The 14937-nt window shown below is 38.4% G+C and overlaps 1 protein-coding gene across 1 annotated transcript in view; it reads right to left on the bottom strand.

Annotated features, from left to right (window-relative positions):
* thsd7aa (thrombospondin, type I, domain containing 7Aa) overlaps positions 1 to 14937 on the bottom strand; it is a 132289-nt gene that overhangs the window by 34685 nt on the left and 82667 nt on the right. The window contains exons 12-23 of the mRNA XM_008421220.3: positions 13362 to 13556; positions 9165 to 9431; positions 8820 to 8998; positions 8512 to 8517; positions 8181 to 8314; positions 7770 to 7923; positions 6836 to 6977; positions 6644 to 6759; positions 6437 to 6554; positions 2786 to 2931; positions 1928 to 2102; positions 571 to 744 (exon numbers count right to left, since the gene is read on the bottom strand). Of these exons, the coding sequence (XP_008419442.1) occupies positions 571 to 744; positions 1928 to 2102; positions 2786 to 2931; positions 6437 to 6554; positions 6644 to 6759; positions 6836 to 6977; positions 7770 to 7923; positions 8181 to 8314; positions 8512 to 8517; positions 8820 to 8998; positions 9165 to 9431; positions 13362 to 13556 (1806 nt within the window). The remainder of the gene's footprint in view (positions 1 to 570; positions 745 to 1927; positions 2103 to 2785; positions 2932 to 6436; positions 6555 to 6643; positions 6760 to 6835; positions 6978 to 7769; positions 7924 to 8180; positions 8315 to 8511; positions 8518 to 8819; positions 8999 to 9164; positions 9432 to 13361; positions 13557 to 14937) is intronic.

Below are 14937 nucleotides of genomic sequence, written 5' to 3'. Positions count from 1 at the left end.
CTTGTCTGCCTTTTTTACACATATGAACTTCACTATCAAAACTGTCCTCACAAAAGTACATCTCAAAATATGTGAATACTATATTTTACCACTTATTTCAGAAAGTGAAACAAGTATAGAACAATTTCAAACCTCTTGTCATGGTAATGATTATGGCTGACAGACAAAGAGAATCCAAGACTAAGTGCCTCCGAAAATTACAATATTACATAAATTACAATATTACATAAAATCTATTATAAAAATAATATTTAAAGGAAAATGTCAAGTTTCTAACAGACTGGCGACCTGTCAAGGGTGACCCCGCCTCTCGCCCGGAACATTAGCTGGAGATAGGCACCAGCAACCCTCCCGACCCCACTAAGGGACAAGGGGGTAAGAAAATGGATGGATGGATGGATGTCAAGTTTCTAAAACATATTTCATTTGAAGTCAATGAAATATTGTTTCAGTATGTAACAATGCAGGTATATAAGCCACACTAGCATTTCATCATCAACAGTTTAAAGCATGTTTTTCTTTCTGCTCTGCACCTGAAGAATGCCTTAACCAAAACTCTGTTAATCTGACCTGCACATGGCCGTGCCTCCAGTTCTTGTTCAGGACACTCAAGCAGGTTTTCAGGATCCTGAGCAACTACGGCTCTGGATCGAACTTGGATTGAGCCAAAACCAAGGTCATCCCCACTCACACAGCTTAACTGACATGGACTCCAGACAGTCCATTCTGTCAGGTAGCAATCTCCTATAACAAGACAAACAAACAAAATGTTTACATTTCCAGGTTTAAAAAAAACAAACTGTAAAATTGTAATGTACAACATAAAACACAGAAATGGTGGTTTATGTCCTTAAAATGAATCACAAACACAGAAAGTGCAGTTGTTGTTAAATATAGCTAAACTGTTTCCAGCAGATCTTTCTGCTACTTGCTCTGCGTTTGTTACCAGTTATAGGAACAGAAAGCTAGTAAGTACCTTAACTTAGGATCCCAATTCTGCTCACCAAGAGTCAAACTCATCTGCATAATATCAAATGTGTTGCATGTTAGAAAACTTCATATTTGTTTGACCAAATTGACCAACCTTAGACTATGTTTCCTGTTTGTTATTCTCTGTTTTGTAATTGCAGATTTGAACTGCTATGAAAAAGAGCATCATGACTATTTAGACCTACAGAATTACGTTCCTCCCATCACATCAGAGCAAAATAAAAGTGTAACAATATCACATTCAAGTTATGAATTTGTCAGCTGTTTATATGATAGCACTGGGTTCACAAGACAAGATTTGAGCAATATTTTTGAGAAATTAAAGATTACCTCTATTTTGCTTTTACAAATAGAATAATGTTACATTCTATAAACTGGAGATTGGTGATAAAATTAGAATATTGTAGTATATGTTTAGACAGTTTTTTATAGTGTTTTCTTATTTGCATGTATGGTCATACTAGTAGCAAAAATGCATTTAATTGCTTTTGCTCTTTTCACAAATAAAAAGGTTTCTTTGTGTGTAAAAGTGTGTACTTTGAATATGTGTGGAAGAGCTACATTTTCTAAACCAATATTTGTGTTTTGTTTCTCATTTTCTACTGCTTGTGTATTTATCAAAGTCAATTAACTTCCATTCAGATTTTTTTGAATGAACTTATTTAGCACCTTTTTGGTCATTCTGACCATTCAAAATGACACTATAGACATATTCACACACACATTTATACACACACATGCAAGCTTAGAAGGCAGCTTAAGGTTAAGTACTAAATACTTTTGGATAAGTATGGGAAAACATGAAAGTATTTTTTTTAGTATGTACACTATAGCTAGTGTTTACACTTCAAGTTCCTGTTTTTAAATTGAGTTGGATTTCAAAGTATTGCTTTTATATCAGTATACACAGAGTTGTTAGAATCAGCTTGTAATGTACCTGGGCACGGGACAGTACAAAGTTCCTGCAGAATAATTTGTCTGTCTCCATTCACTGAAAGTTCAACATCTCCACATAGCTCTTCATCAACCACGCTGCTGTCCTGCTGACCAGAACCATCGGACACAAAGCAGGACACGTTCCTGAAGCGCATGCCTTCCCCACACCTCGCCCCCTGATCAAACACACAACAGAGGAACCTCTTACAAAAGTTACCACACTTTCACATTCTGGAGCTTCAGCAGCTCATTTAATCTAAACAATTGGTTGTTAATATTCAACACATTTAAAAATTGGAAGGTTTTTGTCCTAACTAAAGGAGCAAAGAAGGGCATAGGAGACCGGAACCATCAGACACAAAAAGAGTCTGGAAGTCAAATTGTGATGTTCATGATTAATCATTAAAACATGATAATTAAGTGATCACAGATGAGGTCAAAGGTGAACATTTTGTCCTACATGCAAAACTTAATATGTTACAAAAAACTAACTCTTTATATTCATTTAACCGTCCCCATGATGACAATGTTTAACTTGACAAAAATGTTTTATGTTCATTGCTCTTCATAATTCTACAGTATAATTTGTGTTGGTCTTTTACATAGAATCCAAATTAAATACTTCAGAGTTTGTGTGTATTTGATATGATACAGCCTGAATAAACTGTATGGCTAACGGTTTTGACAGTTTTACTTGTTTTTTTTTAATTACCTCCTTCTTCAGCTTGTTGTGTTCCAGCTCCTGGAGTTAAAATCATCTACATTTGAGTGTTCCAAGTACAACCTGCAACACCAGTTCTCTAACCCAAATGTTTATCTAACTTGATGCAGAGAGACAAAAAGATGAAAAGTCCCTTACATCTGACTTGCAGTCCGACCAGGCGCTGTATCGCCAGCTGTAGCATGGCTTTAGTAGACAAGGCTTCCATTGTTTCATCTGTGATGGGCACGGCCTGCCATCACCTTGAGGGGCCTGAATTACAGTTCGTGTCCGAAACAGTGTACCTAAAAGAGAGGAAAACACATCAGTACAGTAGTGAATCTGTGTCTGTTTATGAGTGTAAAGACAGTTCTCTGAAAAAAATGTAAATCTAAGAAACAATGGGAAGAGTTGTTTTTGTTGTAACAGATTCTACAAAGTTGAAAATTAAGTGTATGGTTCCATGTGACATCAGAAAAAGATAGCGAGGGATCCATCCGTCCATCCATTCATCCTTCCTTCCATCCATCCTTATTCCAGCTGCAGATCACTTGTTGGTGTTAGGCAGATGTATGTGTGTGTGCACACCCAAAAGAATGAAACATTTATTTTCTTATATTTTTATACATGATGACAGAATAAAGCTGCTCTCTGTTAATTAACTATAAATAAATCAAATGTCTAACTGCTCTTGGTTCTGGTACAGACACGGCTCCTCTAGGGAGGAACGTCCTCCCAGCTAGAATAGAGATAAAAATAAATAGCAGCAAGAAAGTGGGGGAGTAGTCGCTTTCTCCAGCATACTGGCTCTCAGTCCAAGACAAAAACATAGTCTCGCCTTGGGATAGATTACAGTTGCCAATTAAAGCTTCTATTGGTTTATTATTTCCTGGTACAGCTTCTAGCTGCTGGTGCAGTCAAGGAACCGTGCAAAGCAGAGTGCTCTCTAAGCTCCCATGCTCATTCTTGTAATGGACCACCAATCAATGACCTGATCTGATGGAATTACATTCAAGGACATTTTTATCCCTCTCCGGTAACACTATCATTTCTCACATCATAAAGCATTTCTGCTTTCCACGCTTATTTTAAGAGGGGTTAGCCCAGAGAGTTATCTGGCTTATTAGGTACTTGATATGTGCAGTGGATAATATTATGTGGACAATTATAACCACCAAAAACGAGTAATGTGTTATAACAAAAGACAGCATTTTGTCAACACCTAACCACACAGCCTTTATAACACTTTATTTTAATTAAAGTAACTACCTGTGCACCTTAAAGAAATGTTGACCAGAAGTTTCCCTTCAATCATCACTGGCATTAACCACATTATAATTTTTAGCATTTTTTTCCTGGGCAGGGTGATGATCTAACAATGATGCAAGGAATTTTAAAACAAGAATTTGGTGAACAATTTTCTAATCAAATAATTACTTTCTTTTGGGAAAGTAATTAGGGAAGGTCAAGTGTTTGATCATCTGTGACAGACTGGCAACCTGTCCAGGGTGACCCCGCCTCTCGCCCGAAACGTTCTCTGGAGATAGGCACCAGCAATCCTCCTAACCCCACTAAAGGACAAGGGTTTTAGAAAACGGATGGATAGATGGAAGTGTTTGATCATTTTCTCTGAAAAAGCATCAGATCTTGATCTGCTCAGAAATAAGGAGGGTACAGTGCAATCTTGTTTGAGAGGTTGGCTTACGGAGGCCTCAGAATTGCAAGAATAGGATCCATTTTTTTCCCAGTCAATCTTGGTGACAGGAAACTGTCGTGCTGGGGCTGTGCTCTATATATTCATCTACATATCAATAAAAAATATATATATATATATATATATATATAATATGTAATATAATATATATTATATTTAGGCCTGTCACAATAAATTTTGGCGAGCGATTCATTGACTAAAACATTATTGCAATAAACGATAATATTGTTTCAAGAAGTTTTTAAAACTGATTTAATGGAAATGACTAATAATGCATGCGGTTTCCTGCCATAGATAGATGCACTTTATTTTAAAAAAAAACACATAACACTGGAACTGATAAACTAAATAAACCGAAAGAACGAGATCACGGATACAAGCGGCCGAAATGGGTTTCCTCCGCAGGGTGGCTGGGCTTTCCCTTAAAGATGGGGTGAGAAGCTTAGTCATCCGGGAGGGACTCAGAGTAGAGCCGGTGCTCCTCCATGTCAAAAGGGCCAATTGAGGTGGCTCGGGCATCTGGTCAGGATGCCTCCTGGACGCCTCCCTGGTGAGGTGTTCCGGACACGTCCCACCAGGAGGAGGCCTCGGGGAAGACCCAGGACACGCTGGAGGGACTATGTCTCTCGGCTGGCCTGGGAACGCCTTGGGGTTCCCCCGGAGGAGCTGGAAGAAGTGGCTGGGGAGAGGGAAGTCTGGGCCTCCCTTCTGAAGCTGCTGTCCCCGCGACCCGACTCCGGATAAGTGGAAGAAAATGGATGGATGGATGGATGGATGGATCCCTAACAGCTGACATGGCGCGACCCAAAATCCAGCGGACATTGGAGATGATATGTGGAAACAACATTAATATTTATTCAACATTTCGTGCAAAGAATATAGAAATGACAAGGAAAGGAGTTGGAGCCAAATTGCTACCACAGTTGATAAACCCGGTAATTTTTCAGCTGTTCTTTGTTAACGTGACATAAATAGGTTCTAATAATTTTAATTCAGTCAGGACTTTACTCTGACTCCAGCCACATGCATCACAGGTAGATTCTAGTAAAGCATTGATTAATGCCTGATTTTAAAATTAGTTAAGTGGACTTGTAGCCATTATTTTGTGCCCATGTGGCTGAACACCACACAGCTGAACCCGATCGAATCGTTATACCCAGGATTTCTGTCGGCTAATGTGTCTCTCAGGTTTTGAAAATAGGCCGAGAATTGGCCGACAACTCTTGTAGTGTGCGCTGGACATTACACTAAGGAAATGAGGAAGGGAGGGTCAGTGGAGAGCATCGGAGCTGGGCATTTTTTCATTCAGTATCAACAGAAAGAATAAAAAGGCAGGAAGAGACGATAAAGCTGATAATTAAAATGATAGGTTTAATTTATCGTGCGATTAATTGATTTATCATTTATCACGACAGGCCTAATGATATTATAATATATATTATGGTCAACAGTTATGTCTCTGCCAATAAACTGGCCAATTTGATCGAGTTCCACCATTTCCACAGAAAAAGTGGATAAATATCAAGCCAGAGTTATGACAGAACCTTATGGGTCACACAAAAAGTGTTGCTTCAAAGCAACTTTTTAAAACATGTTTAAGCAAATACCTTTATGGATGTATGGAAATATATAAACTTGTTTAGATTATAGAAAATTCACAACGCATTTAAACTTGTACACCTGAGTTTTACTGTCCAAATGTAATAAATATAAAAATTAGTTTTTATGTATTATAAAAGCCCAAAATACTCAGACATTCAAGCTGAATGAGCAAGCAGAGAGTCCTAGCAGAGACTACGTCTGAGCGCGAGGAGAAGTTTTGAGTACAAGCATTACAAGGTTTGAGAAGAAAGATATGAAGTCCTGCTTTCAAAATAAAAATGTAAGCAAAAATTTTAAAAGTTCTGAGAACAAAAGACATGAAATCCTGTTTTCAGACTGAAAATATGTGCTCTTGGATCATGACAGAAACATTCCTCCAAGTAGACCAGCATACAGTCCTTGTTTCTTAGCTGTTCTATCACATAGAAAGTACTTCCACATGGCCAGCTGGGTTTTAAAATGCACATTTCAAAGTCAGGCTCAGACAGACATACCTGCCAAGCCACAGGTGTGTGTACACTCCGACCATGGTGACCATTCAGACAGCTGGCAGTTGACAGGACATTCCACCACACAGGAAGCATTCATCTGCCACTTCCGTTCTAGACCCAGCTGCAATGAAACATTACTGGGTTTCATCAACGCTTAAAAGTGATAAAAACAAGTGGTCTGAAGACAAAGTGTGGCTGCATATATCTCACCTCTTTACAAAAACTGAGGTCCACAGATTTTCCATCACTACGCACACAGTCAAGCATGCGGGTTTTGAGGCCATATCCACAAACCGCTCTGTCACTGAGCTGACAGGTGCTCCAGTCTGAGAGGACACATGGGATTAGTAAAATATTAGTGTAATCCTGATCAGAGCTGACTGGGCTGTTCATCCATCTTACCTGTGATGTTGTATGAGTAGTGAAAGCAGTTGCGGTTGATTTTACACGATTCAGCTTCTTTAGTCGGAGGACATTTCTTCTCCTTTCCTGGCTTCCGGAGTGGGAAAGCAACCCTGACCCGTGTACTGTTCTCACTGCAGGGCTACCGGCAGAGGAAAGAATCCTGGATGATAAATACATGATGCACATCTGCACAGAACTTCCCATCTTCTGTCATGAAGACAACCTTTCACTGAACCCCACTGAATGAGGAATTCCCAGATCTTTTATATATTTTGTGGTCATTACTGATTACTTGATTTGGAAAATAACTAAGTTACATTAAAAGTAACTTTTTTAGTTACTTTCAGCCACCTGTGAAAATTACATTGATCTTTGCCAATACTTAATTGCAAGTTATTTTATAATGGCAACATCAGCAATGTGTTTCCACTTATAAGGTTGAACTGAAGGGGAGATTGTTTAATGGTTACAACAGTACAAATAACGTTAGTAATTTGTGTGTGTTTTTGTGTGCTCCACTATTGTCTGGAAAACTATAAATAGGATTTTACTCCCCTCCCTCCCAGTCTTGAGGTTGTGGGTTTACAACCCTGCATTTGCTGTCACAGCGCTGCACAGATTTGTGACACTTATCAGCAACTAAAGTGTCACGCGTTACTTAGTTACTTAGTAACTTAGTAACGCGTTACTGACATCACTAATCAGGAACATACTGAAACACTATAGAGACATAGACATGCAGGTTTTAGAAAATATCCTCCACTTTACAAGGTTCTCCTTTTAGCTGACTTGCAAAAGAAAATTAACATACCTGTCTAATTACAAAAAAAATAAAAAAATGAGAGCTTGATCAATGACTACTCTCTCTAACTGGCCATGCTTAACGTAAAGAATGAGAGATCTGTGAGAGTAAATCTGAAGTCATTCCTACCAGAGGACATGCGCTCCAGGCTCCCCAGTCTGATAGCACACAGTCCTCAGGGCAGGGCAGGCGGCTGTTCCGGGCTCCCAGAGGCATCTCTTCTGGGTCACAGAGGTAATCCTCCACCTGCTCTGATGGGCCATCTATTGTGTTGAGCATACACCTGTTCACAGCAAGATCAAAACAACACACAATGAGTTACTACAAAATCAAAGTATCAGAAGCAGGGCTTAATGTTTTCTTCAATAAATCTGCATGACTGTCAACAAAATTGTAATGACTTTACTCTGAAAACACATTAATGCTAAATATATCCTAACAGGTTTGTCACTAATTTTAGTGACAAACCAATCTGATAAAGCAAAACCAAATTCTTAAAAACAATGTCTTCTGTGTGTGACACAAGTTGGATCATCTCACCTGATCTTTCGGGTCTGCACACCTTCACCACAGTTACTCTTCAGGTCCACACTGCTGACCTTCCATACACTCCAAGGTTCTGTCACCCAAACATACTGTCCACAGTCACTGACGCAGGGCACCACCTCATACACCTGACACACACACACCACAGTTACCAGGCTGAAACTTTAATAAATTCTGAGTAGAAACAAGTGAACCAAGATATACTGCAAAAATTATCACGTCATCCTTTTGGAATCAGCTAAATGTAAAATGAACTTTTCCGAAATAATGGCATAATGTCTTTCCAAAAAGTCAAAATGAATCAAAAAGTTTAAAATGTACTCACTTGAGCCTTTAGATGAAATACATTTGGCACAGAAAAAAAGACAAAAAGTGTAAATGAGATAACTGTTCTAAAGTAACTAAATTTGACATTTTAATGAAATATGACAATATGCATTGGTTTCATTTGTGGATATTGTATTATTTTGTATTTGTTGCTTTTTCATGTCATTTCCTGTCATTATAGCTCAAAAGTAATTGTGCTTTTAAATTTTTTGAATTAAACATTTCATTGTTGCTCACTGGCTAAAATCTCCTTATGAACTGTTTCTTCACAAATAAATCAAGTATAAATAAAACCGAACAGTTCACCTGGTTCACATGGTCCAGTTTGGGACAAGGTCTTCCACCATTGTATGGCTTTTCTCTGAGCCACTTAGAGCGAACTTTGACCCCACTGCCACATGACTTGCTGCAGCGTGACCAGTTGGACCATTCACTTAATTTGCAGTCAGATGGACAGGGGGTGATACAAGCCTCCTCGATATACCCTGCAATCAGTCACATAACATGTTAGGCAGCCTATGTCCTGTGCTGAAAGCATATTATACTGCGTTCTGCAGAGAAATCATTTGACATACACCAAATGAACTTTCTGTTTAATATCTGAAGCAAACCTTTTTTTTTGTTGTAGAAGTTTATTCATAAAAAACCTACCATGACTGTTGCAGCGAGACGTTTCCACTATGCGATTGTCCTGGTCATAGCACACCATGGCTTGGTAGCGGTATCCTTGGCCACACTCCTTCATGTCTCCCTGAACCCTCACACCAGGCTGGCTCTCCATGCGACTGCCCTCAGGGAGAATACAGTCTGACCAGTTGCCCACAGGCTGGGCGTTGTATTTATTACATGGACAGTACTGCATTTCACTTAGAGGATACATCTGGTTGTTTTTGCATTGATCACGCTTTTTGCTTTTTCCTGAAAATAATAAGAAAAATAGGAATGGCTAGGTTTAAAAAAGCTGTGTTCTCTTTTCACAAAGTAATCACTTTGACTAAAAAAAAAACTCAACTGAAACAAGATGTTAACATACCCTGAATAAAGAATTATTATGCAAAAACTTATATTTTTCCCACTATCTGATATTAAATCAGACTAAACCTTTTCTGTTTTAAATCAAAACCACAATTATTTAGCTTTAATAAACAGAAAAGAATGATACATATTAGAGGTGTGCCAATCGATCGGTCACCGATCATAATCGGCCGATTTTCGTGAAAAAGTGCATGATTGGTGATCGGCGATCATTGGCTCTTGTTGCCGATACCGATCACCTGCATCTCACTTCGCAGCCTGCCTGTGCAGCTGGTCTCCTCTTTCCTTCACACTGCGCAAACGCACAGAAACAAATCCTAAGGGATGTGGAAGTGTAACGCACTGAATGAATGGGGAAGTTTGCGTGTTGCGGAGGAACACGCAAACTTCCCCATTCACGGAGCACGACAAAATGCATCAACACAACAAAGCTAATACGACATAAAAACAATGCCATACTTGACGGAGTTTGGCTACATCAAGGCTCACTGCAGTAAAAAAGACATATGGAGGATCAGATAGCAGGTAAAGCAGCGCACAGCTACAAACACTCACCCGGATTAGCATGACGGTCAGAAAGCTAAACAAATAACCCGCAAAATTATTTAAGTCTTCGAGCTGCGATGCAAGACGCTGGTTCTGCTCTCGCTGTTGAACCGCTGCTACGCGCTACAGGTAGTAATATTTCACAGACGGAGCGCCGCTTCTGCTCCACCTGGTAGTGACTCTCACACCAAACCTCTGTTTAAAGCTGCAGCATCTAACCTAAAAAAATACATTTTACATATAATTACATACAGATAATCTCTAAAAAAATAATCGATCTCCTCCCTGCTCTGCATAATTACTCCGCTCAGTCAGAAACAGCCACTCAGAACTAGCAGGATTCAGCTAGCCACCATGCTATCAGGAAGTTTTCGTTTATTGTAATGGAACCTGTATTTGCCTTTGAATGTTAAGTTTTATACTTGAATTTTTTTGGCAATGTTGAGAGGTTTTATTTTGGCTCTTTGCATTATTTAGCCTCTTCAGAGCCTTCATATGTTATCAGTCTGTTAAAAATATATTACCGATAGCAGTACTATTTGCACAATGCCTGTTTTGTTTAGTTTTCTTCTTGGAAAAAGTTATTAAAACAAGTTTTTATCTAAATTAAGGTGAATTCATGGTTCCTTTTTGCCACATAATGTAACCGGTAGTGTTTATGATAAAAAAAATAATAATAATAATTATGTGATCGATATCGGTGATCGGCCCTCATGGGTGATCGGTATCGGCAGGAAAAAAATCTGATCGGCACATCTCTAATACATATATTTCCTTAGTTTTTGCAGAGTGAGTTTTCTTTAAACTGTATAATAGGGTCAAACTTTTTTGGTATACTTCCACAAGCTTCTCACAACAGTGTGTTTGAATTTTGACCAATTTCTACCTTTAGGACAAAAACTATGTTTTGTCTCTCACACACTACTAAAAACTCATACACACACACAAAATATTAAAATTGCACATAAATACTACTAAAATGTCACACACACATATGCAATTTTTCTCTCACACACATACACAAAATACAAAAATTGCACATACACACTACTAAAATATCACACATGCATACAATTTTTCTCTCTCACACTCATATATAAAAGATTAAGATTGCACATATTAACTAATAAAATATAAACTCATTTTTTTGTATGTGTGAGACGAACTCATTTTTTTGTAAATGATAAATGCGCTTAGCCCGCCTCTCGCCTGGAACATTAACTGGAGATAGGCACCAGCAACCCTCCCGAACCCACTAGGGATAAGGGTGTACAGAAAATGGATGGATGGACTATAGCACATTCCCAATCATTTTTGACCACTCAAAGCGCTTTACACTACAGTCACACTCACAATTTGGGTAAGTGCCTTGCCCAAAGGCACATTGACGTGGCAGGAGGAAGCTACAATCAAACCTACAACCTTCCAAACGTTATGTGAGAGACATTTTTTGTATGTCTGAGAGGGACAACATTTTTTTGTGTGAGTGTGAGAGACATTTTTTGTATGTGTGAGAGAGACTCAATATTTGTATGTGTGAGAGGTGTCACGGAAGAGGCGGGGCATAATTTGGAGATCAGATCGCGCATGCGTTGATGCCACAGTGAAGTTAGCTTCAAGTTGGATATTAAAGCTCCACGCTGTAAGCGGCATTTATCTCAAGGCTAATCCAATTTATGAACACTATTTTTGGCCAGCTGTTCTCTACCGCTCCCTCTTCAAGCGCTCGGAGGTTCACATAGGTAACGCCGGAGTAAGTGGCCTTAGAACCGGCATTATAGCCGGCAGGAGTAAGCGGCCTTAGAACCTGAATAAGCCCTAAGTGAACTTCCGAGCACTTGAGGAGGGAGCGGTGGAGAATGGCTGGCCGAAATTAATGTTCAAAAATCGGATTAACCTTGAGTTAAACGCCGGCTCTAACGCCTTACCCTGGCATGGGCTGTAAGTGAACCTCCGAGTGCTAGAGGAGGGAGCGGTAGAGAACGGCTTTCCAAAATTAGATCGAAAATTAGATGAAAATAGTGTTCATAAATCAGATTAACATTGAGCTAAACGCTGCTAACACCGTGGAGCTCCAATACCCAACTTGAAGCTAACTTCACTGTGGTATCAACGCATGCGCGATCTGATCTCCAAATTATGCCCCGCCTCTTCCGTGATAACTCTCACACATACAAAAACATCTATCACACATACAAAAAATGAGTATATTTTATTAGTTTGTATGTGCAATCTTAGTCTTTTATGTATGTGTGTGAGAGAAAAATTGTATGCATGTATATTTTAGTAGTGTGTATGCGCAATTTTTGAATTTTGTGTATGTGTGTGAGAGAAAAATTGTATATGTGCGTGACATTTTAGTAGTATATATGTGTAATTTCAATATTTTGTGTGTGTGCATGACTTTTTAGAAGTGTGTGAGAGACAAAACATAGTTTTTGTCCTAAATGGCCCCTCATAAATTTCTCCTGTCAGAACCAGTGAAACCAAATCAGGTTTTGCCCATTCCCATCTTGGTAAGGAGGTGAGGGTGACCCCATCGCTGGGAGAGACACTTTGTTCTAGAGGCTGTGATTGGTTCTTCTTCTACTACTTTTTGTTTAATGGTGGTTGGAACATTACCGTCACCAAATGATAAGAAGTGAGGGTCAAATGTACAAAAGAAAAGAAAAACACTTCATATAAAAGAAATGACACTGTCTTAAAAGTAGAATATGGCCTGGCAGATTTTATTTCTTGAGTCTTTCTGAAATAAATCAATAAGTGTAGTTTTGACTCTGATTGGTTGATGCACATCAAAATAAGACATGCAAACACATGCACACACAAACATTGCCTACACCCTCAGTAATCAGTTGGTAGAATTTTAATGATCATAGACTAGACTGGATTAAGAAACGTGTATCATGATGACAAAGCTATGCTAAATTAAATCAACTTCCATCAACATCCAGAGCCTGCTGTTGGCACAGCTCAGTCCAGTTCTTTCTGTCAGTGATTCAGTCCCATCCATGTCATCACTATTTAGGTTTTCTCAAACTTTTAAAAGCATGGTCTTCCTAATGTATAAATATTTAAATTAAAATAAATATTTTAGAACCATTTGTACGAGTCTCTCTAATTAATCTGGTTTTTAGCTATTAAAAATCACTTTGATAAACCCAACTGATCATTTATTGTCAGACATTAACAAAAAAGATTTTATGTCTCATTTAAAATGTATAACTGTTAGGTTTCAGCTGTATGATACAAGTGTCTAGTACTGACCTATTAATATCCTCTTGCGGGTTCTGACGCCCACACAGTCAGCTGTGCAGGTAGAAAACTTGGACCAGCTACTGAGCTGACAGTCATCTTGACATGGAAGATGGCACAGCTGGGTGAGAGGAGGCATGGGGCTGGCAAGCTTGAGACAAACCTCAACGTCTGCCTGCCCACCATCCAGCTTTCGACAAGAAACGGCTGTGGGAACAAAATAAGGAGATTGAATGGATTATTTTCATCAATGTGTGCATTTTACAAAAATAAACATGAATTTAGTGAAAGGTAGAAAGCAAAGATAGATAGAGTGCTAGTGGTCATCAGCACCGTAAAACCAGTTTAGTATTATCAAACATTTTACATTTTCATGTATCAGTCTATTTGCAAGATAAATATGAACCATGTAAAGAATCTATTTAAACTAATAAAAGGTGAAATCAATTTTTATTCTGATCTCAGTAACTGATGTAAGTATTTAAAGTTTATTTAAAGAGTTAAAATATCTGACTTTTTATGTCAAGTTTGGTTTTGTTATTACAAATAGTCAGATATTTATCTGACTATTATTATTAAGGGATTGTGTATAAAAGCACAATTAAGCATAATATGGTTCATTGTTGATATTGATTAAACACTAAAGCAAAAGTTTAATTATTAATTATTATTTTCCCCTTTAGGTTTAGTTGTGTGTTAGTAGCAGAGTTGGTTAAATAAAGTGTTTTAATTGTAAAGTTGAATTTGTTTTGTTAATAAACTCTTGTATCTTTGAGAGATGTTGACTGTGTTCATTGCAGCTTTGATTTCAGGTAACACCGGTGCTGAATTTATACCTTCATCGGTTTTAAAACCTCGGCCTTATCAGGCAGGAGCCTGAACTCTTTGACTATTTTCTCCATGGTAACAATGGTGTCTGGACTTGGTACTTTTGATCTAAATGACTAGTTTTATTGATAATTGCCTTAAGCAAATATTATAATTATTCCCAGCCAAACCTGACTCCTACTAAAGCACAAGACAATGTTTGATTATTTTATAAGTGAGGAGACAAATCTCCTGTCTGTAGAACAACTTGTTGTTACAAGTAATGGTGCACAAAGATAAGAGCTTCTGCAGATGGAGGAGCGGGATGCTCATCATTGACACTGTATACTGGTCAATGTCTCCATGAAACATTAGTAGAAGTCTTAGACATTAATTCACTAAAGGGTGCGTGTTAGCTCTTTTTTGTCTGTCTTTTGTGCATCATATGTCTAATTTCCAACTCAAATTAAATGCCAGTGAAAAAAACATTCACAGCCTGTCATTGTGCCTGATTCAAACAATAAACTCATCCCTCTCATCAGGTTTTTCTCCACAAAGCAGCCGTTATCAAACCACTGAAGAAAAAGAATAATCTGGACAAGTTGCAGTTGCAGGATTGCAGGACAGTCCCCAACCCTCCTTTTATCAGTAACATTACTGAAAAACTGTTGTTCATTTCTAGCAATGACCAACCGCTTTGATGTCTTTCAGTCTGGTTTCCGTGGTTACCACAGTGCAAAGATTGCCCTAGTCAAAGTGTTCAATGACAACCAAATCTGCA

The sequence above is a fragment of the Poecilia reticulata genome, chromosome 11, assembly GCF_904066995.2.
Source record: "Poecilia reticulata chromosome 11, P_reticulata-male-v2, whole genome shotgun sequence".
Lineage (NCBI taxonomy): Eukaryota > Metazoa > Chordata > Actinopteri > Cyprinodontiformes > Poeciliidae > Poecilia > Poecilia reticulata.
The sequence above is the reverse complement of the archived record's forward strand: the minus strand, read 5'-3'. Positions and strand labels throughout refer to the sequence as shown.